This window comes from Papaver somniferum, chromosome 8, assembly GCF_003573695.1.
Source record: "Papaver somniferum cultivar HN1 chromosome 8, ASM357369v1, whole genome shotgun sequence".
NCBI lineage: Eukaryota > Viridiplantae > Streptophyta > Magnoliopsida > Ranunculales > Papaveraceae > Papaver > Papaver somniferum.
The window spans coordinates 122,980,714-123,006,581 of NC_039365.1; the positions used below are offsets into that span (position 1 = coordinate 122,980,714).

The 25,868-nt window shown below is 36.4% G+C and overlaps 1 protein-coding gene across 5 annotated transcripts; it reads right to left on the minus strand.

Annotated features, from left to right (window-relative positions):
- Window positions 1-400: 400 nt before the first annotated feature.
- On the minus strand, window positions 401-9,956 carry LOC113302859. 5 transcript variants are annotated; one of them, XM_026551816.1, is made up of 29 exons: window positions 9,796-9,954; window positions 9,497-9,692; window positions 9,076-9,200; window positions 8,710-8,826; window positions 8,452-8,598; window positions 8,217-8,295; window positions 7,882-8,102; window positions 7,637-7,794; window positions 6,773-6,894; window positions 6,581-6,672; window positions 5,923-6,160; window positions 5,750-5,813; window positions 4,913-5,061; window positions 4,717-4,787; window positions 4,462-4,635; window positions 4,282-4,353; window positions 4,075-4,176; window positions 3,903-3,992; window positions 3,612-3,687; window positions 3,416-3,512; window positions 3,232-3,301; window positions 2,942-3,121; window positions 2,285-2,407; window positions 2,111-2,194; window positions 1,833-2,017; window positions 1,416-1,554; window positions 1,268-1,327; window positions 901-1,005; window positions 401-790 (listed from the first exon to the last, which is right to left on the minus strand). In XM_026551816.1, exons 1-29 carry the CDS (start codon window positions 9,889-9,891, stop codon window positions 677-679), a joined length of 3,546 nt encoding a protein of 1,181 aa, XP_026407601.1. In that variant the 5' UTR covers window positions 9,892-9,954; the 3' UTR covers window positions 401-676. The 5 variants fall into 5 exon arrangements, with proteins under 5 accessions (XP_026407601.1, XP_026407600.1, XP_026407599.1 ...); XM_026551815.1 differs by having other exon boundaries at window positions 7,882-8,295; window positions 9,796-9,953; XM_026551814.1 differs by having other exon boundaries at window positions 7,637-8,295; window positions 9,796-9,955.
- Between the last annotated feature and the right edge of the window lie 15,912 nt (window positions 9,957-25,868).

Sequence of the window (25,868 nt, forward strand, 5' to 3'; positions counted from 1 at the left end):
CAGCAACTATACTGCAGTGGTCTTGGCCATCATTACAATCTTGAATGGGCAACTAAACGAGGAAATGGGGCCATCAAGGTAGTTAGTAGCAATTCAAGTCGGATGATTTGGCCTACAATCTTGAATGGGCAACTAAACGAGGAAGGTAGTCACATATGCTAGTAACGAATTCAAGTTGGATGATTTGGCCTATATGGGAGTGCATTCATAATAAATATGAGATAATCTTAGAGCAACATCTTGGTAACATCTTGTAACATATTCATAATCAACACCTTAGTAACATCAAATTTATAGGTATAGGTCTACAGTCTGAACAGGTCTTTAGGTTTAATGGGGAACGCAAGGGTAGACGGTAGCCAAAAAACCAGTCAAGTCTCAAGGCCAAGAGAAGAAACTCTTTGCTGATGAAATGTTTTGTAGCACCCCCCAAAAAAATAAAAATAAATTATAAGATGGTGCATATACATATAGCGCGACATTTTATAACTTTTATGAAACACGAGAAAAGACGAGAAACACCATCCTCACTACTGAAAAGCAACTAAACTTACCTGCACGGGAAAGAGAAGAAACAAAGATATCGAACCAAAAGAGAAAGGACAGTCTTTTGCCCCTCAACGAGAAAAAAAAAGTGTAGAACCTCCCTTTGTACAGATTACGAGCCACTCCAACATCACATAAAGTAGCTAAGAGGCTTTGTCCGTCTAGAACCACCTTCACCATAAAGTTCGTTCCACTGCAGCAGCCCACTCATGTTTGAAGATTCTGATGATACACTTGCACCAACCTAGTTTGTAATAACACAATTCGAGACCACAAGTGTGAAATGCATATTAACTAAAAAGATGACTCCTGGTCAGAAGCAACAACATGGAGTGGGTTGCATTTCTCCATTACCTGCTCATGAGCATTTTTGAAGTCATCCATATTCAGTGGCCGAATGTCAGAACTCACACTCAGTGCGGGAGGGGATTTTCCAGCTGCTAATGCTGCAGCCTTCTCCTGTCAGTGGTTCAATAAGCTAACAGTAAGCCACTGGAGGAAAACTATATAATTTTCAACGTTCCACAGTGATCTAACCATAATTATTAAGTGATAAAAGTTAAAATTTACTTTTGTTCAACGCAATATTAAATGGAAAACATCTGCTATGGACATAATTCTACGAATACGCCATTCCCGTGATGAGAAAGGTTACAATTATATGCACATCTGTAAAAGACAACTAATAAAAGTTCCGCTTATGAAAGGCAAAGAACCTAACCTTCTTCTCCTTCTCCAGAATCTCTCTTATTGGACAGTGTGCAGCGGTAACACAAAGATTCTGCAACCAGGGTATCGATTGTGTATCAGTAGTAATATTAAACAGTAAAAAACAACACAAACTTCCATAGAACTGTAGCTAAGACAACCTTCAGATCACTTCCTGAATACCCATCAGTCATACTAGCGACTGCATCCAAATCCAAATCTGAGGACAAGTCTTCTTTTGCCAGTATCACTCTCAAAATCTTTGATCTATTTGTAGAGTCTGGCAAGTTAACCATCAATCTGCAGTTCAAAACGAATTAGAAGAGCGCGGTAGGGCATGATAGAGTGAATGTTAATAGATGACAGACGGACTGAAAGCATTTGCTATATTGCCAGTATCACTCTCAAAATCTTTGATCTATTTGTAGAGTCTGGCAAGTTAACCATCAATCTGCAGTTCAAAACGAATTAGAAGAGCGCGGTAGGGCATGATAGAGTGAATGTTAATAGATGACAGACGGATTGAAAGCATATGATATAAGTAACTGGCATAAGAGCAGCATTAGATAACGTCTTACCTACGAGGGAGCCTTCTAATAACAGCCTCGTCAAGATCAAAAGGCCTGTTTGTGGCAGCAAGCACCAGCACTCTTTCTTTATCCTTTGTGCGTAACCCATCCCAGTTAACCATGAATTCATTTTTCATCTTGCGCATTGCCTCGTGCTCTCCTGGATTCTCTCTACGCCCTAACATGCTATCAACCTGTAAGATCCAGAAAGGAGCCACTATGCAATAAATATAGTAATCAACTACAATGAAAAGAAAAGAAGAAAAACTCAACTAATGTTTGTCTACCTCATCAACAAAAACTATGCTGGGAGCAATTTTACTTGCTAGTGAGAAAACCGCCTTCACATACTTTTCACCCTCACCAAACCACTACGATAAGATCAGATGGTAAGATCGGTCAAAACCAAGTAGCATAAGAAATTAATGTTTTAGAAAGGAACCTCGGTAGAATTAACAAACCTTAGACGTGATGCTAGACATTGAAATATTTATAAAGTTCGCACCAGCCTCGGTGGCCACAGCTTTAGCGAGCATTGTCTTGCCAGTTCCAGGGGGGCCAAATAGAAGTATACCTTTGCAAGGCTGTACAAAACTAAATCAGACAGTAACCCGTGTATATTTTTCTTGCAGGAAGTTAGGGCAAGCAAGCATATTATGGACTACCAAATAGCAGGATTGAAATTTATAGTTAGCTTTATTGTTGCTAAGAAGTATTAGTGATGCTCTTGTTCGTTTTTCTGTAGCTTTATTCCTCCTATATTTCCTTCTCTTGTAAATGTATTCTATTTTCCATAAGGTTGCATAAATATACCAAGTGTTTCAATGAACTTCGAGAATAAGGAGAAAAAAGAAAGCACAACACGGGTAAAAAACAAAGAACGAGAGATAAACTGAATGCAAGAAATTAATGCGATCAAATTAGAGAGAGGAAGGCATCATCTTGTAATTATCTTTCGAGAGCTACACAACTAGCAAAATTGCTCCATACAAAGATTCATATTTTATGGAACAACGAAAACAATGGAGAAAATCACAGGCATACACAGCGATACTGATATTTAGCCCTTTTTTCGTAAATACAGAAATCATGATTTGGAGAAAGATAGATGCACAAACCTTTGTCAGCTGCCCCTTGCAGAACAGCTCTGGCCTTTGTAAAGGAAGCATCACCAATTCTTTCAATGTATCCTTGACATTTTCAAGAGCTCCAATGTCTTCAAATGTTACTCCAATATCGGTAGGCGGAATCACATCTGCTAGAAGCTTTTTCTCAAATTCATTTTCTGTTGCAACATCCTGTCGTTGTCCAGCACAATGGTTTCAGAAGATAATAGATGAAAAGCTTTGAAGAAAATAAAACGGAATACTTCATAGCTGTAAGACAATATTAACCCACAAAAAAACACCTTAAGAGACTTCTTCGAACTCTTGGATTCATTCTGGACAGCCTGTAAAATTTGAAGTCCATACTGGATACTGCAGGAAGTACATTTCCAGTTTGAGTAACATGTAATAATCACCAGTTAAAAATACTGAGTATCGTTACCAGATATCTAAAAACTGATAACTTAGTGAGATTTTAGTGAATACCTCTTGGTTGACAGAACAATCCTGGCATCTTTAGTGTCACAGCTTGGGTCTTGCATGAGATGGTGACTTAATGCCCATCCAACTATTTTCTCTGCATCTGCATTATAGGAAAGAGAAAACTTAACAGAAGATTAATCAAAACAAACACTTCATAGACGTCACCTGCATATGTTATGACATTATAAAATAATCTTACTTTCATTTGTCAAAGTTTGATCTTTAATACACAGTGTCTCTAATCCTTCGCAGTCCAACCCACACCGATTGACAACCTACGGATGATGAACAACTAGTGAAAATTCAACTGTAACCATTTCCAGTATTAAGATTTTCAGGGTGCAGGCATATCAGTTATTCATGGACCCCGCAAATAACTCACTTGTGCAAGGGGAATTCAAATTATGACAACCATTAAGAAAATTAAGTAATTTATTACTAAAGCACAAATAAGTAGAATTCCATATAAAATGGAAACAAAATTGCTTACCACGCGCAAACTGTTCAAGTTTCCCTTTGCTTTAAGGGTTTCACCATCTTTATCCAACTGTTCTTTCCAAGAAACAAGAAGGCCCTCATCCTGTGAGTGTTTGTAGGTACTTATTAGAAGACTTATAATGAGAAAGAAGTTACGGCTTATAATCCTGGATAGAACCAAGTACCTGAGGCATGTGGATAGTGACTTTATTTGGGAAGAGTTTAGTCAACAGCTTTGTTGTCTTAGGAACTTCCTTGCCTCTCTCATGAAGTCTTCCAAAACTATCCTGAAAAGAATTAAATAATATTTAGGATAGCAGATTGAGTAGAACTTGTAAAGCAATATCGCATATATATATATATGAGAGAGAGAGAGGTCGCTTCCAATTTACCAGGAAAGCAAAATCAAGAAGAGCTGTCTGATTGCTTCCAAACTTTGTGAAGAGAAGACCGCCAGGATGTGACTACAAAAAGAACATGCCGACAATGACTTTAATTTATAATAATCAGTAGAATAATAAAAAATACACACTTAATTTCCACATTAGTAAAACTGAGAGAACACGGTATACCTTCTCCTTACGGCTATCGTTTTGGGTGTGCGAGCCAATTAGGACAATATTATCAGGAACATTTTCAAGCCAGCTCTTAAATGCTGAGTAAGTATCTGAATTTCCCACAATAGACTTCTCAACATCTTTAACAAACAATATAAAAGGAGAATTTCTGCTTTCACTAGATACAACCTGGAAAATTGTGCCTGAAATTAAAAGAAGTTTATAGAATCAAATGCAACTGAAATCTCAACAGAGATGTAATATAACAACCTCAAACAAAGTGCTGAGCAGTAACTTGTCCAAATCCTCTGATCCTGGTGCTTCTCGACGAAGATCGCTAACTACAAAAATAGGAAAACTTCATATTTCAGTTCAGAACATAAGAGGCAATATATGATGAAAACAGAAGTAAAATGTTCATCCCTTCAAAAGTGAAGCAACCCTTGGTAAAAGAATAAACAGTTACCATTACAGAAGAATCCATGACTTCTCTCGCACAAACCCCCAAGGTCTATCCCTTCGGGTATTGGTTTGTCAAATCGAACACCAATTTTCGATGAAAGATTTTCCTCGAATGGAAGGAGAACTCTTCCCCGGCTTCCATAAGAAGGCCCCCTGAATATTTGATGTACTTGGATAAATAAAGACATGCATCATAATATGAGAAGACGAAAAGTTAATAGAAAGGTCGAAAGCACGGAATAGTGGAAACTAAGAGAATCACTAAAACTACAAGTGATTAGTTTGCCCTCTTGAGATATGTTTTTTACTTAATTCAATTTCAAAAAGGAAATGAATACATTGAATTGGAAAGAAGACTCGGCATACTATGGTGACACATGGAGTCAAAGAAATATGGAGACTACACCTATGAGATTGACATGATATGCTCCATTAACCATATAAACCAATAACTGACTTTTGTATGCACCATACTATTACTTTTTCATAACTAACAGCGTACTTCAAGGACAGAAATATTTTAATGTGCACTCTATGTCCTGGAAAGGGTGCATTCGCATTACATGCAGCACTGATTTTTAAACACCCGCAACGTGTTACGACTCACAACAGTCACACTACAGTAGTTTGAAGCTTCCACTGATCTATCAGTGAATAACATCATACACCTAAAACAAAAGAATTAGTTAAGAAAAATAACTATATGTAACATAGGTTTTCATCAAATAGTCAGCATACAAATTGAAGATGCATAGCTGGAAACGACATAGTAGAACACTAATGAAATGATCAAATATAGACTACTATTATGCCTGCAAGCGTTAATCAAACAAAACTGTACCTTGGAGGGGATGCTGTCGTTGGATATAAAGTTGAAACAAAGCCTACAAATTTGACCCTATCACCTGCATTTAGTGACGAAATTAATTTATATGCTTTTTTATTTTTTTGATAGAGAGATCCAAGTTTAAACTTGAAGGAGCATCACTTAATTAAGAGATCAAACCCCTTTACCCATTTTTAACAAATGATTCTTAGACGCCGACGATGAGGGAGCAGGGATTCCGTCAAGTTTAGCTTGAGATTGCGGACAGCGAGAAGAATGTGCAATTTCAGAGCTAGGTGTATCTGCTACCCCAGGACTAACGTACTTGGCTAAACGAGAAGTTCCTGGAAGTTGCTTTGCAGATTTGGCAGACTTATCTGCTCTTAATCCGTCTTTCAACTGTTCTAACTCCTTTGACGATAAGCCCTGCAGGCCAATTACAATTAATAGAGTGTTCTTTTAGAATCGTCTTCTTTTAATGAATATAAAGATGACTGTAATGATGGAACAATGAAGTGATCAGATAAGTGAATATACTTTAAGGCCTTCTCCCAAAGTCCCCCCTTGTGTATAGTAAGAATTCGTATTTCGTAACATCACACAATTTTGTGAAACAAAGAATGAGGCTGACATGAGGCTAAGAAAGCTATCAGTTTTTTTCTCAACCTTTAATCATCTATTACTCAATCAAGGAGGTAGCTTGCGAAGTTTGTAAGCATTTGGGAGCATCAGTTACCATTTCGAAAAGCAGGGGACTATCAAATTATTTCAAAACAATTTGTTGAACCACAAAATATCTAGTCTTTCAACCAAGTGAATTAACCATCAGAAGAAAATGTACATTACCCCAAGAAAGGAGTTGCTATCAAATATTAATAACTTTGCCCCAAAATGTTGAGCAAGTGCCTTCGACAACATCTCCTGGTATATATCAGACCCTGAAAAGATTTTCACAAGCAAAACTCATAAAGATACATATGGAATAGAAATAAACACATCGTTTGAAGAAACAAACGAAGCTAAAGAGCTTATACTTACCTGCTGGTCCAGAGAGCAAAATTCTAGGGCTTACAGTAGGGAGCTCTGCAGCATACTTCGAAAATTCTTTATGCTTTAGGTGTATAACTGAAGCATTTATCAGGACATCTTTCGTGTTCTCACTGTAAAATATATTGAGAATATAATTTACTATGCGACATGCAAATATTGAGGTTACGAACTACAAAATAATGGCTCAGAATAAATACCATAGGCACAAAATAAAAAGAATAGAAGTGGAACAGCCATTCAGTCACAGTAAACAAGTAAATAAATACATAAATCTGAGTTTTTAATTAAACATTTAAAGTAGACCAGAAAGAAATGTGCTACGATTGATTTATTAACACGCCAAAAATAAAGGCCTCTAGTTGGATCAAACAACATAAATGAACAGCATTCAGTGTGTTTGACAATTGAAATAAAAGAAGAAACACTTGTAGGTGGTTTATCACAGATGCGAACAGGGAACACAGTAGGGTGTACCAATGAGAGTACCATGACATTCTGTGAACTAACCTGGAAAAAATGATTTTATATTTATTAAAGTTCTCCTTTAAGAAATTTATTCCAGCGCTTCTTAGGACAATAAGAGTACCAACTTGGAACTCTCTTTTTATTTTCTGTTAGGATTTTTAAGAAAGAGTATAACCTTTAAAAAATTATGAGCACATCAAAATAATCCTCAATCCAGATGTAATGTGATACTGAAGAACATACCAGACGTCTCACTTCTTGAAGCGAGACGTCATAAAAGAAGTGAATGGAACATAAAAAATAAAAATAAAAATGTACAGGTTATGTAACTTTGAGGTCGCAGAAACTTCAAACTACATTAAGTGCATGTGAAGGAATAATTTTTACCTCAGATAATAAGGGAAATCTTTGAAAGTGATATCTAATTCTTTTCCATCAAGGATAGCCGCACGAATATCATCTTTCAGGGATGCACATTGTGGAGATACACCAGATGTCGAAGCTGTTTGAGCATCAGTTTCCAACTCCCTCTTGTCATCCATTATCTGATAACAAATTTTTTCGCTTAGGCCCACAGAAATAATAGTAATTCCAGCAAACATGAACATGACAGGCCTTACTGAATTATTCACCTCAGAAAGTTTTATGATGTCAGACTCAAAGTCAGCTTCTTGGTTGCTGTCGAGAGGGAGCTCTGTGCCACTTACTCCATTATCAGCTTCTCTATCACTCCCCATCACTGGTTCCACATTTTCTTTAGTTTCTTGGCCATCAACATCCACATCGGAACCATCACGAGCGAGAGCATACGACACAATGCTGGTCCCTTGTTGCATTTCACCAGCAGTTTGAGCTGGAGGTGTCAAAAGTGATAGATCTTGTCTCAGGCTCGAAAGAGATGCCAATATTGATGCTCCAGCCACAGCTGATTGGTCACCAGACCTTCTGTCAAGGTGCAGCCATTTACCTGTATTAGTTTGAGCCTCTGCCTCTCCAACTGATGAAGGTACCTTTGCCGCTGTTTCAGTCCTGAGTTGCTGGAAAATCTATTTTTTCAACTGTTAAAGGATCTATTCTCTCCATAAATGACAAGATTATGAAATTCAGTTTTTTTCTTTTGTTTACAGAAATGATATCCAGAAAAAGAAAAATGAAAAAATAACTCATGAGATAATTTGAGAAAACACCATAATAAAGGATACATATGCATGTTTTCCTGAAGAGCCAAAGATGACCTCATCCCCCGAGGTAATAACTACGTTAGAGTTTTTCTTGATGAATTTCCCATTAACTTGAACCGACCCCTTGCTCCCTGTGCTTTCAAGCACAGCAATCACACTGCCGTCACGCTGACCATGCCGACAAACAATGAGTATTTATACTGCATGTACAAATTGGAGAGTTCACGTCTACATTACGTGGAATAAATTAGCACATGTAGACCATTCCATAACGAATACCTGTGTATATTTGATCTTGAATAGCATTGAACTGATTGTCGGATCCTTCAAGAAGAAATCACAGTGTGTGCCAGCACCAAAGCTGAAAATTGGTTGACAAATGGGAATGTACGGATTCTGCCACACAGAAGAAAAAATAAGGCCCAAAAAACTAAAAAAAATTAAATTAAATGCATGCACTCGATTTCCACACATGTTCGAGTTAAAACTATAACAGAACTCTTTATCAATCTGTAGCTCATCTTCCTAATAGTGTCACCGACTAATGCTTACTCAAAATGCCTATCCAAGTTTAACAATAACAAACCACCTTAACTACTTGGTAAGTAGACTTGACCCCTCATATTCCATTAAACCTCGAATTACCTGTGAATACTGTGACAGTAGCTTGCACCAAGGAGTAGAAGCATCAAAATTTAAGTGATGTTGTTTCTGCAACGTACTCCATGAACAGAAAGAACTTTTATTATCAGCTATATCTGGCGTAGATCCTTCAAAATCAACATAATTAAAACATCAAAAAACCTAATTACGAACCTTTCTACGATCAAACGAAACAAAGAAATGAAGCATGCAAACAGCAATTAATCTAAAACCTTTTAGTAGTAAGCCCAGCTAAGTCAATGGAGGGTGATTTCCCTGGCAGCCTTAGAAAACATGTAAAACAGTATTTCTTGCTCCCATGACTTTCGAATATTATTAGGCTGTTAATCATCAAGTACGCAGGCTTTGCCACTTCTAAATACAGAAAAGAAATGAAAACATGCAAATGAGTTACAGAAATTACCGTCAGTTAATGGTGGTGTTGCCACTGAAACTGCAGCAGCTGCTTTTTTGTTAGCATCAACTTTTGAAGCAACTACTACTTCAGGAGTGGTATAAATTGGTGGAGGAGTACATTCAACTGATGAACACAATTCCTTCGGATTCTCAGAAGATCCAGATGTTTGTGTTGATTTCTCCGCCCCAACTCCATTCTCACCCTAAAAATATCACCAAAAGAAAAAAAGAAACGCTTTTAAAAAAAAATCACGAAAATATCCATCAAAAATTTAAAGAAAATAATCTGGAGCTGAATTTTTTTACCTTCTTTCTCTTAGGTGATGAAGATTTATCATCAGATGAAGAAGATCTCTTACTGCTGTTACTAGAAAGAGATCCGCTTCGTCTTGTTGAAACCATCACTCCAGAAATTCTTTCCAGGAAACAAAGAGATAGAGATGATTGATACGAGTAAATAATAAAATATTTTATTTTTGAATTTTCTTTTTTTTTACAAAAAAAGAAATATTTTTATAATCGTTATACCGAGCTTTTGGTTGGTAACCTAGCAACAAGGGCTACAACACCTTTTTGAATTAATATATTTCTATCTATGGTACGCTACTAGTTCAAGATACGAGGTCTGTACGAGAGTTTTACTAATGTACGCTGCGAGGACGGCGAATATTAGTATGCTTACGATGAGTAAGATATGGGAAAGAAGATGTTTGGTTCTTCGGTTACATTTGTTGAGAATAGAGAAAGTGCTAATATACGCGTGTAAAGCACTGTCCGCCGTCAGTTTGGCTGACTTTGTTGGGAAATCTATTTTCCATGAATCAAAAGATTTTGAAAGTTAGTAATTAAAAAACACCGGACCAATTCAGGATGCGGAGAAACTGTTGCAGCAACAAAACCAACTTGGAGTAGGCTAACTAGGGTTGCGAAGACCGCACCGAAACCGCACTGAGACCGCGCCGAAACCGTTCATCTAACGGTCGGTTACGGTTAGAGAAGTCATAACCGTAGGATCTACGGTTACGTCCACAATTTTGGCACAAAACCACACCCAACCGATTGATAATGACCATTGATTTTTTCTAATCTGAACCCTTCATCTATATTATATAACCCTAGTTGAACCCTAAGAATTTTCATTCTCTTAATCTCTTCTTCTTCTGCTTGTTCACAACCGCACCACCACTCATCACCATCACCCTCCAAGAAGATCAAGACCACCATAATCACCCTTTTCTTCTTCTTTGAGTACTTCTTCTTCTTCTCTCTTCTCCATTTCAAACTACACAAACGTACAGTACCTGCAACACCACCATCACCGACACCGGCTGGCGGCTGCACCATCATCGCCTGCGCCACCACCTGCTACATCAACACCACCACCTCTCGATTGGTGAAAGATTGAAGAATAATTAGGTGTTTATAGGGGTTGATGGGTATATCAAAATTTTAAGGTTTTTTTGTTTTCTTGAGGACATAGAATTAAAATGGAATTGAAATTATTTAAGTAGGCTTCTCTGTGTTGGTTGGGATTCCTTTTTTTTTTTTTCCAATTATCTTATTGTGTTTTTTAATTGCATCTAATTGCATGTTTTAGAATGAAGTTTCTAAGTTGGTCATCAATGTGATGTGATATGATGGATATCCTAGTGGTATTATTTTGGATTCATGGTAAGAGGGAGTAGTTGCAGACTGGAATTTTTTCATTGTTTCGAAATAATAATTGTATGTTGAGTATACAGCCTCTTGTGTAAGGTTGAATAGATGTTAAAAGTTTGTGTATGAATGGTAAATTACAGAAAGTTGAATGGAGTTGCTGCATAATGCGTTCTGCACCCACTCAAATACATACAACAGATAAATGATTGTCGCAAGAATATCTCAGAATCAACCCAAGAACTTTCTCTTAAACTTTATTATGACTGCAATTTTTGTTTACCTTCCTTGAAAGCCAGCAAGTTGAGAAAACAAAGGTGAATCTGTTTATTCTTTTTTTTTTCCTTTTGGATCGGTTGTAAACCGAAAAAAAAATATAAATAACCGTACCTAGTCGGCTCAGTTAATAACCGAACCGAAAAATCAACAACTCGGTTACGATTTCAAATTAAGTAACCACAATATACACGGTTAGGTCAACGGTTTTACCCATAACCGCACCGAACCGTGTGCACTCCTAACTATAACTTGATGAATATCAACTTAAAAGTGATTGTAAATATGTATTTTTTTCCATGAAACCTATTATTGGGGCGTGACATTCCAATAGAGGGGTTTCACTTGGATTTCTAGTGACCAACAAATTGGTTATGGGGTATTCTTGATTCAATACCAAATGTCTAAAATAACCTTTAACTAAGATTAAAACCTAAAAACTAAAACTAAAATCAAAACCTACAATTTCCATTCAAAGATCTGCTCCTCCGCTTCTTCTTCTTAACTTCCTCTCCTTCATCGACCATAAATCATTCCTTCCTTTTTTTTTCAATCAAAATCATTTCACCATCTTCGATCGATTGACGGTTCGAAAAACTTATAATCTTCGATTGAATTCTCTATTAAATGTGCAGAAGAAGCATATTCATAGAAGTGATGGTAATCAACATACCAATTGCATCTGAAATAGTTAGATTGATTGAAACAATAGAAAAATTAGGTTTCAAAACCAGTTACGGTTGGGTTTTCCTCAACAAAAAAAAAACGCTAACTGTTTTACAGTTGGGTTCGACAAAAAAAAAACTAGTCGTAACTGATTTACAGTTAGGTTCGATCACAAAAAACCCAGCCGTAACTGTTTTACAGTTGGGTTCGACAAAAAAAAACCAGTCGTAACTAATATACAGTTGGGTTTCGACAAAACCCAGCCATAACTGGTTTAAAATTAGATTTTCCTAATTTTACCTAATTACGGTTAGGAGTTCATCATCACCTAACCGTAAATTTGTCTTACGGTTTGGCTATGAAGGAGAAACCCAACTGCAAACCGCTCTGAAAAGCTAAAAAATTCAATTTTTTTTACTTACTTTCATCAATTTTGAGAAATAAAAAGAACATTGCTTGGGTGATTTAGAATCTAGGGTTTTAGTTAGAAAAAACTCTCCAAAGTTTCTCATTTTTTTCAACTTTTTCTTTCCACCAAAATCAATTAATATGATTTTTTATCACTAATTATATAAAAAATCTTATCAATCTAATTATTAATTAATTAGATTATTAGCACTAACCACATAAGGGGGTTGTTTAGTCATTGTAAAATTATTTTAGATAAGGGGTTTATGAAATTATTTATGGATGGCCCGTTATTGACCTATTAGGTGAAGCCTCTATTGGAATGTGACGCCCCAATAATAGTTTTCTTTCTTTAACAACAATCCCTCCAACTATTAATGGAGAATCAAGTTTGTTCTATCTTCTTATTTTTTCATAAAAGAGGATAAACCTCAAAGGTTACATTAATACAGATTCAAGATATGGATCATTACATGGGTTTTTCTGGTCATTACATAATTTTTTGACAGGCAAATAACACTGACTGTTACAACAACGCTTTGATTCCCATCTATCAGACTTTTCCATTCCATCAAACTAGTTGATTCTTCAATTTCAACCACATCCATACTATTTCCAATAAACCAAGAATAAGGTAATAGGATTTGCTTAAACGACCCTGTTGGTTAACAAAGTAACAGCTCTACACAAAGTAGTTGTGTTAGGATCTTCAAGTGATCCAACCATTTCTCAAGGTTTTAAATGAAAATTAAGTTATCTTATCTAAAGTAACACACTAAATTAAAATACCATCTGATTTCTACAACAGTAAGAATCGGTCGGAATGGGTCGGAATCTATAAAGCTGTCTTTGTGTCCGATGATGTGAATGTTGATGCAGTGTCTTTAGAAGTTGTTGTTGAAATAGTAACCATTGTAGTCGGAGTTGTTTCCGTTGCTGTTGATGGAGTTGTTTCCGTTGCTGTTGCGGAGATTGAAGATGAAACTCTTGTGAAACAACCCATTTTTCTCCTCTTAAACACCATTACTGCACAACCCCAACCCAGAGAACTAGAAAAACTCCATGAATAATACCCAAAGTTAAACTGAGATTTAAAACGTAATATACAAAAAATAAAATGTTTCAAACAGGAAGGATCAAACATCTAAGGAGGAATCAGAAATATTATATAGATAGAGTGACCAAGAGGATATTGATCTACCCAAATATGCTCCTATAGAGCCGATCTGGGCAGATAGGTTCATGCGGCATTAGGGTTTAAAATCCGAGGAAAAAGAGGAGAGAGGGAGGAGCGATTGACGATGATGAATTCATTTTGCCCAAGTATGTTCTATAGTAATGTAAAGAAAATACTTTGAATAGTGACAATTTACCTCAAGTTGTGTATGTTAACAGAAAAATAATAGTGAAGCAGATTTTTTTTATAGATAAGAGAAAATTACTAACAAAGAGTTGAAAAAGAAGGTGCCTCCCACAATTGAGGATTTTGAGTTTTGCAACCTAAATAGCTAATCTTTGAAGATCATGAAAGCTTTTACTTTTAATAGTTTTACAGTAGACTTTATCAAAAGAGTTGAGATTCAAAATGAGTTGATCCATTCTTTCATTTGTCCTCCAACTGGTATTCTGAGTTCCTCCTTGCAGTGTTTTTGTGATGCTTTGGTTACGTCCTAGAAGATTGAAAATTATGCAATTGAGTTTAGTTGCCCAATCTACAACTTCTTTGGCAGCTAAGCACTCCCCTTCTTCTCTTTCATGGACTTTGATGCACCTGGTTTTCCTCCCACAAAGTTCTCCAGAGGGGCCTATTATGCAAACACCAATGTATGTTAGTCCTATGATGTTATTTATAGCAGTCATATAAGCAAACGAAATATACAAATTGGGGCTTTGATAATGGTCTTCCATCAATCTACCATTCGGTATGCAAGTAGTGTTAATCTATTACATCAAACCTGAGTTCAAATGGCTAATAATTTGTTTAGCAGTATTTCTGGGATAGGGTTTGGTCCTTTCAAAAACATTGTCATACCTCGCCTTACAGATGAACCAATAAATGGTTGCACAGACACAAGACCAAGACCCCCAGTGAGTATCAAAGTATCTGGTAGAGAACCAGCTAAGGCACCAATCAAACAGATTGTTGAATCCATTACTAGCATTTTCCAAGTTAAGGGAGCAATGATCCCAAACAGCTTTGGAGAAATTACAATGAATCGGGGAATGTTCACTAGTTTCAATGTAGTTATTAGACATAGTGCGGAGAGGGTCAATATGTCTAATATATCTAGCTAGATGCCCAATATAAGGTATCATATCATTCTTCATCTTCCAGATAAAGAATTGGATTCTGAGAAGGACATTGAGTCTCCATATTTTCTTAGCAAGCATATTAATAGGCTGAGAATCCTTCTTTTCAAGGGGATTATACAGGGACTTAATAGTGAAAATCCGTGCTTATTATCAATCCATCTTAGAGTGTCATCTTTATTACTATTGGGAGAAATATTAAAAATTCTAACAATGATATCTTATTCAAATATTTGGTTTAGCACATCTATATTCCAACCAGTATCATTCATTAACTCATGCACCATACTGTAGATAGAGGTTATTTCCATTCCTAAAAGGCTGATAGGTTTTCCTTCCTCATCTGGGATCCATCTATTCTTCCAGATGTAAAGAGATTTTCCATTTCCTATTTCACATATGCAAAAGTCTTTTAGGGTCATGAGATCTTTATAAACACCCTTACAGGCCCAAGAATGCTCATCATTACAAATGGCATGAAAGGTATTTGCATACGGAAAATACCTCCCTTTCATAGTTTTGGTAAAAATAGAGTTGGGTTGGTGAAAAAGTTTCCACCCATTCTTGGAAATGAGAGATAGGTTCATTAAATCAACCTTTTTTTAAACCATTGCCACCCTTCTCTTTGCTTTTACAAAGCCCTCTCCAACCTTTCATATACATGCCTTTCTTAGGCCCAAGTTTACCCCACCAGAAATCACGAATGGTGTTCTCTATTCTCTTAGTGGTAGTTTTAGGCAGAAGAAAGGTAGACATATTATAAACATGCAGGGATTCAAAAACGGTTTTGGCCATAACCTCTACCATGAGGGGACATGGACTCACTTTTCCACCCCTTAAGTCTACTACCCATGTTAACAGTTAAATTATCAAAACAGGTCACTTTAGATTTATTTGTAAATAAAGGACTTCTTAGATATTTATCATTCAATCTGTTTTTTTTTTTCACTTTAAGAATGTTTATTATATATGTGCCAAGATTATTGGGAATATGGGGAGTGAAGAAAATACCAGATCTAAGAAAAATTAATCATCTGTAGGCCTGTCAATGGTAGAATATCCGTCGGATATTTAGAAATCCGATATCCGACATGTTAAGCACTACCGGATATTCGATATCCGATAATATCCTATAGGATATCAAAATCAGATATCGATTCCGATAGGCTAAGCTGTCGGATATCCGATAAATATCCGATAATATCCGGTTATAACAAAAAAGCTTAAAAACCTTTGTAAAACATTTTCATAATTGACACTTATCGGATATTTATCCGACAATATCCGATACTAGACTCGAAATTAGGATAAATTACAAATAAGTTCATATACTATCGGATATCGGATATTAACATTTCGGATGGGGTCTAATCCGTTTTCGATATGTTAAGGAAGAAATATCCGATAAAATATCCGATCTGATATCCGATATCCGATAAAACGGATAAAATCCTATAGGATCTCGAATACTCGGAAACGGATACCGGATATCGGACAAATATTGACAGGGCCAATCATCTGACCCATGTGCTACCATAGTCTTCTAAGAGTTTCAACAATTTTTTACTTTGGTTAGTATTAGCTTTGGAAAAAGCAAACTGTCATCAGCAAACAATAAGTGATCGTTAGAAGGACAATTTTTATTTATTTTAAAACCAGAGATAAGACCCTTACTTTCAGCGTCAGATAGAGTCTTAGAAAAAGATTTCATGCAGAGGATGAACATATGAGGGGTCAAAGGATCCCCTTGTCTTAATCCTCTAGAGGGCTTAAAGGGATTGCAAGGCACACCATTAACAAGAATGACAGAGCTACTGGTGCTGATCCATTTAAGAATAAGGTTGCACCAGCTATCACAGAATCCCATTATTCGGACGATGGCAATGACAAAATCCCATTCAACCTTATTGAAGGCCTTGGACATGTCAATTTTCAGCCACATAAAGTCAGTTTTACTTTTCCTTTTCTTTCTCATAGCATGGATTATCTCATGAGCAACAAGGATGTCGTCTGAGATAAGCCTTTGTTTGACGAAAGCAGATTGATACGGAGATATCAATCTGTCAAGGAAGGGTTTTGTTCTATTACAATAACTTTAGAGATGATTTTATAAGTTATGTTACAAAGACTTATGGGTCTGTAATCACCAGGACAGCTGGGTGTTCAACTTTAGGAATCGGGAAAATGTAAGTCTGATTTAGTTGAGAGAGCATATGCCCACTTTGAAAGAAAGCCTTGACAGTTTCTATAATACCTTTTTTCACAATATTCCAATTTTTTTGAAAAAAACAGGCAGGAAAGCCATCAGGGCCAGGTCTAGAGTTAGGAAGCAGTCCAAACAAGCATCATAAATTTCAGACTCAAAGGGTGATTCCATTAGCTTACTATTTCAAAGTCAGTAATAGACGAGGAACAAGGTTAACAATATCATAGTTAATAACATGAGCAGATAGTTAATAACAGGAGCATAGGTAGTTAACATAGTTTCAAAATGGACATTTAAACAGTTAGCAATTTTATCCTTGCCTTCAACCCAGTTGTTGCCACTATCGTATAAGCCTATGATTCTATTACTCCTTTGTCTTATAATAGCATTTTGATGAAAATAGTGCGTGTTTTTATCTCCTAGATTGATGAAATTCTCTCTACCTTTTTATTTTCCAAAAAGCTTCCTCATAATCATGTAATTTCTGAACATTACACCTAGTGTCTATAATGATTTTATCATTAAGTCTAATGTTAGGATCAGACATGATGAGGTCTAACTTTTTATTGAGACCCAATAGATTATTTTTATATTGCCAAATTCATTTCTATTCCACATACTAACTTCCTTTTTGACAACAACTAACCTATTAACCAAAACAAAACCACGTGACCCTTGAACCCTAGTTTCCCAAGAGGTTTTAATTATATCTCTGCATTTTTGTTCTTCTTGATAAAGGCTAAAGAATTTTAAGGGTTTGAATCCATCCTGATAAGGGATGTCAGCGTTCAAGAGGATAGATGTATGATCAGAGCCTATGTGGTTTAAATGTCTAACTTAGCATTTGGGAAATGAGTTAACCATAACCCATTAACCAGGCCTCTATCGAGTCTTTCTTCTATAAGATTAATTCCAATTTGCTGATTAGACCAAGTATAAGGAAAGCCTATGGACCCTAAGTCTTTGAGGCCTATTTGGTTAAATAGGAAGTTAAATTTCCTAATGTCAGACCCACTTGCCTGATTTCCTCATCTTTTCTCTTCCTAATCGAGGATGACATTAAGGTCTCCTAGAACTAACCAAGGCTTGTTCATATTCTCTACCATTTAATGAACAACCTTCCAAGACTCATCCTTTATACTATCTTTATAAGGACTACCAAACATACAAGTTAAAAACCTGATTAGAGTTGGTCTCCAGATGTTTTGCAGGCTAAGAAATACCACCCTATGCCATCCTAGTTTCTTGCTCTTTTCCACTAGTTCCCACCTTTGCTCCTTGGTCGCCTTTTGGGACTTAATGTGTTTTTTGCCCTTGATACATCTAGAAATTTTCTCTGACGAGCCAGAATTGAAGTCAAGGTTTGGTTTTCAGATTGAATAGGATTTGCAGGGGACCATAACATAGGGTTTTGAGGAGATTTGAATTCCGATTTTGCCTTTTTCTGATTAGAGTAAAGAGGGGAATACTCTTTCCTCCCCCCCTCACCACCCCCACCCCCCTTTCATTGAAGAAATTTGGGTAACATTAGGGTTTCTGAAAGGGTGAAGAGGGTTTCTTCTGATGTTGCTCTCTAACCCGTTTTATGGATCCGGGTGAAGGAGTGATACTTTTTTCCATAGTAGTTTTTGAGAAATTTGGGTTTGGGCCAAAACCCGGTGGGTATTTGGGATCATGGTTCACAACTATGTCAGTAACAAGAGGTGAGTTGACACGCTCTTGATAAGAATTGTAGGAAAAAGTTTCCAATATTGTTGGCCTGCAACATGATTGTCTTGTTATTGCAGTAACACGATGTTGATCAAAGGTAGGAAGATTTGTGAATGGATTAGGTTTCTTTGTTAAACCAAACACAGGCAAGGAAACTTGCTGATGAAGGCTTAATAAAGTGTTTCCTTGAGACTTAGTTTTTGATTCTGGTAAGGACTCTATTTGATCTGGATCCAAATCTAGCAAAGCAAAAGGATTTGCAGAACCACTTGAGATAGAGTTTTATTTGGAGGTTGGGGTTTTGCAGAAGAAATGCTGGCATTGATATTAAGGTTTTGAAGATTGAAGTCTGGGTTGACAAGGTTGGTAGTTTTCAAGCAAGTTTGGCAGCTAAGATTTCTGTTCTATTAGGAGTGCAGCTGCTCTTTGAATGATCTAAAGTTCTACAGAACTGGCATATCTTGAAAGGATGTAAAGAGTGTGAGAATTCAATCCATATCTTCACTCCATCAACAGCACAATCAATACCAAAAGGAATGATATTAACTACTTCAACGTATGCCATCACTTCGACATTTTTTTCGTAAAAGTCTATGCCATATGGATCTTTGAGCAGAACCGTATTTCCAACCAGCTTTGTTATGCCCTTAAGAGCAGTGTATGTAATGTAGTCATTAGGAACTCTTTTCATGGTGATGCTTATGAGAACTCTATCAAATTCTTCTTCTCTTATCTTGTTGACTCCTTCAAATGGTATTTGTATGATAGACAAGATGGCTTCATGAATCAGCCAAGGCTTAGGATAATCAACAGCTAAGATTTCTGCAGCATGATGGAAACGAAAATGGAAAAAGTTTTTCTTCTTGTTGAATGGAATAACAATCACCTCTTTTTTTTAGATTCCAGAACTTCCTAGCATAGTTTTGAGTATCTCGATGATTGATATAAATATTGTAGTGTAGTTTTCCAACAACACGCCATTTATCATCTTGTGTTGGCTTTGGCTTTAGAGATCCCTTGCTTAGAACAACAACTGGTCTTAGCGGATTATGTATAATCTGACCAGAATGCATAGCTTCAGTTATTTCTTCAACAGATAAAGCACCAGAAGATGATGCCATAGTATAAACTTTGAAAAAACTAATTCCAAAATTACACAAGAGGAAATTTTGAGGGATTGAGATTAGTTTTTACTCTCTCTTTTCTAGAGTAAAAATAAAAGATATTCTCCAAAGAGATGAAAGGTTTGAATATTTGAGTTATGATTTTGGTAGTAGAGATGAAGATAAATCACAAGGACAGTCTCGTGACTGCTGACAATCAAAATACTAAGATTCTATGGAGACTTCTTGCATGTGATGTATATACGAGTAGCAACTTGCAAATGCAGGTGACATATGATAGGTAAGGAAGTAGAAACATGAATGAGACGTGCCAAAAGTTGTTAGTTGTAGTTATTGAAAAAGCGGGGGTCTAACAACGTCACCCAATATTTCGCTTAGTAATTGTACGGACTAACTCCAATATACTTTTAAGAGAATCAACTAGACAGTCAGACTCAATCTTAATAAAAAGTATATCAAAGAGTTATATCTCCATTTCTCGATTCAATCCTCAATCAAGCAAATGGGAATTTGCGAGCCTGGTTGAATACAAGAGAAATAACTTGAACGGTACCAAAGACCAATATTCAAGGATCAATCAACAACCAAAGGTTGGATTTACCAATTGATCGATCCAACGCACAACCTGTGATATTTCAGTTACATAACAAAATATAATACGGAAAAGAAATAACACAAACACCAGAAGTTTTGTTAACGAGAAAACCGAAAATGCAGAAAAACCCCGGGACCTAGTCCAGATTAGAACACCACACTGTATTAAGCCGCTACAGACACTAGCCTACTACAAACTAACTTCGGTTTGGACTGTAGTTGAACCCTAATCAATCTCGCACTGATTCAAGGTACAGTTGCGTTCCTTGCGTCTCTGATCCCAGCAGCATACTACACACTTGATTCCCTTAGCTGATCTCACCCACGACTAAGAGTTGCTACGACCCAAAGTCGAAGACTTGATAAACAAATTTGTATCACACAGAAAAGTCTATAGGAATAGATAAATCTCTCCCCCACATAAATACCTACGAGTTTTGTTTCATCTTTTGATAAATCAATGTGAACAGGAACCAATTCATAACCCGAACTTATATTCCCGAAGAACAACCTAGAATTATCAATAACCTCACAATAATCTTAATCTATTAACGAAACAAGATATTGTGGAATCACAAACGATGAGACGAAGGTGTTTGTGACTACTTTTCTATCTTGCCTATCGAAGATATAAATATCAATCCAATCTTACGATTGCACTCAATCACGATAGAAACAACAAGATTAGATCACGCAACCACAGAGAAAATAGTTGGGTCTGGCTTCACAATCCCAATGAAGTCTTCAAGTCGTTAACCTATAGGGTTTCGTGGAAAACCTAAGGTTAAAGGAGAATCAACTCTAGTTTATGCAACTAGTATCACATAGGAGGTGTGGAGATTAGGTTTCCCAGTTGTTAGAGTTCTCCTTTATATTGTCTCCAAATCAGGGTTTGCAATCTAAGTTACCTTGGTAACAAAGCATTCAATATTCACCGTTAGATGAAAACCTGATTAGATTCAAGCTAATATCTTTCAACCGTTAGATCGAACTTAGCTTGTTATACACAAATGAAATGTACCTTCATTTAGGTTTGAGTAACCGTACCTAAACGCGTCATTTATTTGGTTCAACAATAGTTAACCAATGGTTAGCCATATGAGCACTTTCATATCAACCTTATTCATCTTCACCATAATAGTCCAAATGACACAAATGACTAGTTAGAGAGTTGTTCAATTGCTTAGATCTTATGGAAGTATACAAGACAAAATTGAAGCAAAATCAGTTTTGATTCACTTGAATCGATTCATGAACATTATAGCCACCGTTTGCAAAGATTGCATTCTTTATTATATAAATGTTTCAGTTCATGAACAAACCGATTTTAGAAAGTAACCTACCTGATGAGTGCCAAATACTGCATATTTTCTACACCTTTTTATTGGCAGTTAACTTATCTTTTGTGCTTTAAAATCATATATTATCCCAAATTCTATATTTTCTTTGTTTTCAAGAATAAATACTTGTACTAATTAATTTTGTGCTCGTAGGTACTAAATAAAGCTTGGATGAATAGATAAGCCAAAAGAGCAGAGAATTGGTGACAACGGAAGAGAGACAACAAAGCAAAGCTCCCACTAGAAGGCGGTGAAGAATATTGTTTGCACCTCATACGCAAGTGAAGAATGTTGTTTGCAAGACCTAAAACTAGAAGTGGGCTTGAGAAATTAGCTTTGAAGAAGACATGGGCCTAGAAGCAGATCTCCCAAGAGATAAAACCCAAATATCCAAGACCCAAACCCGTTTTCCTCTTGAACCGTTAGATTTGATATGGATGTTAAGCATCCAACGGAATCTCTTTATGGTACATCAGATTTTCTCCCCCCCCCCCCCCCCCCCCCCCACACACACACACAACACCCTAGCACCTACCATTTATTCCCTATTCAAACAGAAGCCAAACATTACCTTCATGACGTTTTCATCTTCTCTCCAAACCTTGTTGAGCTTCCATTTCACCTCCATCAATCACTTTCATACCCGACAACCTCTGAGCTCAGCCACCCTATGCAATTAGACTCTCAATCTACATCTCTCTCAATCTTATCTTTTCTCTTGTCAAGAACAGTAAACCTAGAAGCTATGGTTGAGAGAGATAAGATTAAGGGTAGCTTCAATAGCTGGAGAACATCAAATCAAGGAGTTGCAGAGTTGAATTGCAGAGGGGGTTTGTCATAAAACGTGTTTTGAGTGAGTGGGTGTTCTTTAATTATCGATTTCTAGTATTTGAGAAGAAATTCGTGTATAAATATGAGCTACTGTGGTGTAAAACGAGCATCCAATCTTAGTTGTAACATCTAGTTATCTTAATACAATTGTGTTTTAACCATCTTCAATATGTTCTAATTTCATTTGCTAGGGTTTAGATGAAACCCTTGATCATATGCTAGGTTAGTCAATTTCCAGTTATTGCTCTTGTTGTGCTTCATTGCTTTAGGAAAGATAGCTATCTAATGGATCAAATTAGCCTGTGATTAGTTGTACTGTAAGAAGACGCTTAATACTAGAGGTGAGTTAATGAAGTTGGTTGATAAATCATCCATCTGAGACCTTCAAGGAAAGGGACAAGAACGTAACTTGGATTTGTACTGCCTTAGTATAGGATTAGGAGGTGGATTCAATCACCCTAGTACTCCTCACCTAGTTGTTACAATCGTTCCACTGTATCTCTACTTCACAATCTGTTTTATTGTTTGTTCTCTATCAATCATCCTTGTCGTATCGACACCCAAACAATCATCTTGTCACTGCCTATTTATAATCAGTTTAGTAAGACTTTGAAATCAATTCTACACCCACCTTGTCTCTGTGGGATCGACCTGTATTTGCCTGGTCTGGAATAGACGATGTGCACTTGCAGTTTGACATAGTCGTAGGCTTGTTTACAGACCTACCAAGTTTTTGGCGCCACTGTCGGGGACTCGGTGACGGTGTAGCTGATCTAAAGGTTCCACTTTACTGTTTTTTAAGTATTATTGTTTGTATATATGTGTTAGTAGACTGCATCTTGTTATTAGTATTAGCTGTAGTTTTTAAACTTCAACCATTCTGCATCTTCCGTTCCTTTTCTTTTTGTTTACATGCATTTTGTTTTAAGTTCACTCTCATACCAGAATCATATTCTTGTAATTTGTTTTAGCATATTAGGTTTTATGTTGCTTATCAATTTGTATTCGACTCTCATTGTCTCTACTTCATTTAGTTGTAGTTGTAACTTAGTTCTGTAGTATATTAGTTGTAGTAACTGTAGTGTTTACCATTCCATTGTCATTGCATAACTGCATCTGTAAGTTGTATATATACTTGTTTAAAATTCTAGTCATTGGTATAACTTAGCATTTTCCATCTGTTATATATTTTGCATTTTGTTCTCTTTAAAGCCGCTTGTCAATTCATCTATAGTTGTGTCACATCTCTGTAATATAATATGTTTGTTTATAGTCTGCACCTTGTGTTAGTTTTAGCTAATAATCTTAATCTGCAGCTTTTTAGTCTTGGCAGTAGCTTGATAGCATCATTGTCCTGTATCAGTCCATACCTGTCTTGAGTCGGTTCATTCTATAGTTAGTTCTTAATTCTTTTAGTTTATAGATCATTACAATCTGTAGCTTATTTGTTAATTTTAACTTTCTCAGCCTTAAGCACACTACCAACTGTTGATATCTTGCATCTAGAATTCTGTGAATATTTTGAAGTTTTTTTCTTTTTACCTTTGATAGTATCATCTCAGTAGTGTAATTCATCTTGTATATCTTGCATCTTGTTCCATTTCAAGCTTTCTGATACTATCATATGTAACTATAGCTGTAATTTTAAAATTTCAATCACTCTCATAAACTGCGTCTCAGCATATTAGTCAGTAATATTACGTTTCATTCTGTAGTAATCATAAACTGTTCTCTCATAGAAGCATCATTTAGCTGTACTTTACATTCAGTTACCATTTACATAATCCTGCAAATGTATAGAGTAGTTCATTGTCACTATAACCCTATATAATTTTCCATCCCAGCATTCTGCATAGCAACTCTAGTCTGTTTACTTTCACATTTCCACAGTTTTTGTTTCATTATGTCCTGCTCAAAGTTTTCAACTGGATAAAGATCCGTTATCAGTTAATACTTCAGTATAGTTCACATCATCTGCCATGCAACTTTAAGTTATTACCCATCAGTGATAAACAACTACTTTTTGCATCTCTCTGCCTTTCATGTACAATTCTGGGAACTGATAACTTCTTTTGAGTAAACCATGTACCTGTGAAGCTGTTGTAAAAGCCAAAGAAAAGGAAAACAAGGAGCACTGCAATCTGTTATAGTGCCTAAACCCGGTTTATACCGGCGGTACCGTGCTCAAACCCTAAATCTCTGATAACTTCCATAATTGCTTGCTAAAACTGTAGTCTCAATGATCAGTATTGAATCTCTGAATTGTTGATAATCTGTGTTGAATGAGCCATGTTCACCTGATAAACTAGTTTCCTGGCAGAATATTTTCTATAATCCTGTGAAGTTGGATAACTTGTTTACGCACCGAATTTGTTATATCACTGTGCGTAACTTAATCTCGGCAGAACTCGCATCTGTATGTTTTGGCCCTGAACCTGATTGCCATCTATCTAAGCTTTACCTCACCGATTTGCGCATTGCTGCTTGTCTGATTTGTACGAACATATCAGTTATGTGTGCATAAAATAATTCCTAAGGCTAGTTTTTGATTCTCGGAACTCTGTTGCGTAAATTTTGATTCTCTTGGTTGTTAGTTCTTGTCTCTGAAACGTAGCTAGTATGTATGCTAGGCTATGATTGTTACCTTCCGTGACCAAACAAACCGACTAGTTAGAATTAACCAAGAGGATATTGTTGATATTCCTAGTTCTGAAGTAGACAGTCCTGACCAATCTGAAACAATAGGTGAAAAACTGAACCGGGACCGTATTATGAAGGAGCACATGTACCCAACTAGGGAAATCCAGCCCTCGTATATCGTTTTACCAGCTGATGATGGTTAATTTGGGATAAAAGCTAGCACAATTCATATGTTGCCTGTGTTTAGAGGGGTTGATGCTGAAAACCCTTACAACCATGTAAGAGATTTTGAAGACATCTGCGGGACTATGCGTTTTAACTAAATGCCGGAAGAGTCCCTCAAACTGAGTCTGTTTTCTTTCTCTTTGAAAGAAAAAGCCAAGTCCTGGATGCATGCCCTACAACCACGGTCCATTAGAACATGGGAAGATCTTACAAAAGAATTTTGCAAAAAGTTTTTCCCCAACCATAAGACTACAACAATTCGTCAAAGTCTGAATGGTTTTGTGCAATTAGAAGGTGAGACCTTGGCCAAATATATGGAGATATTTAATGAATTATTGCTCCAATGTTCTCACCATGGTTTTGAAAAAAGGATACTTGTGCAAATTTTGTATG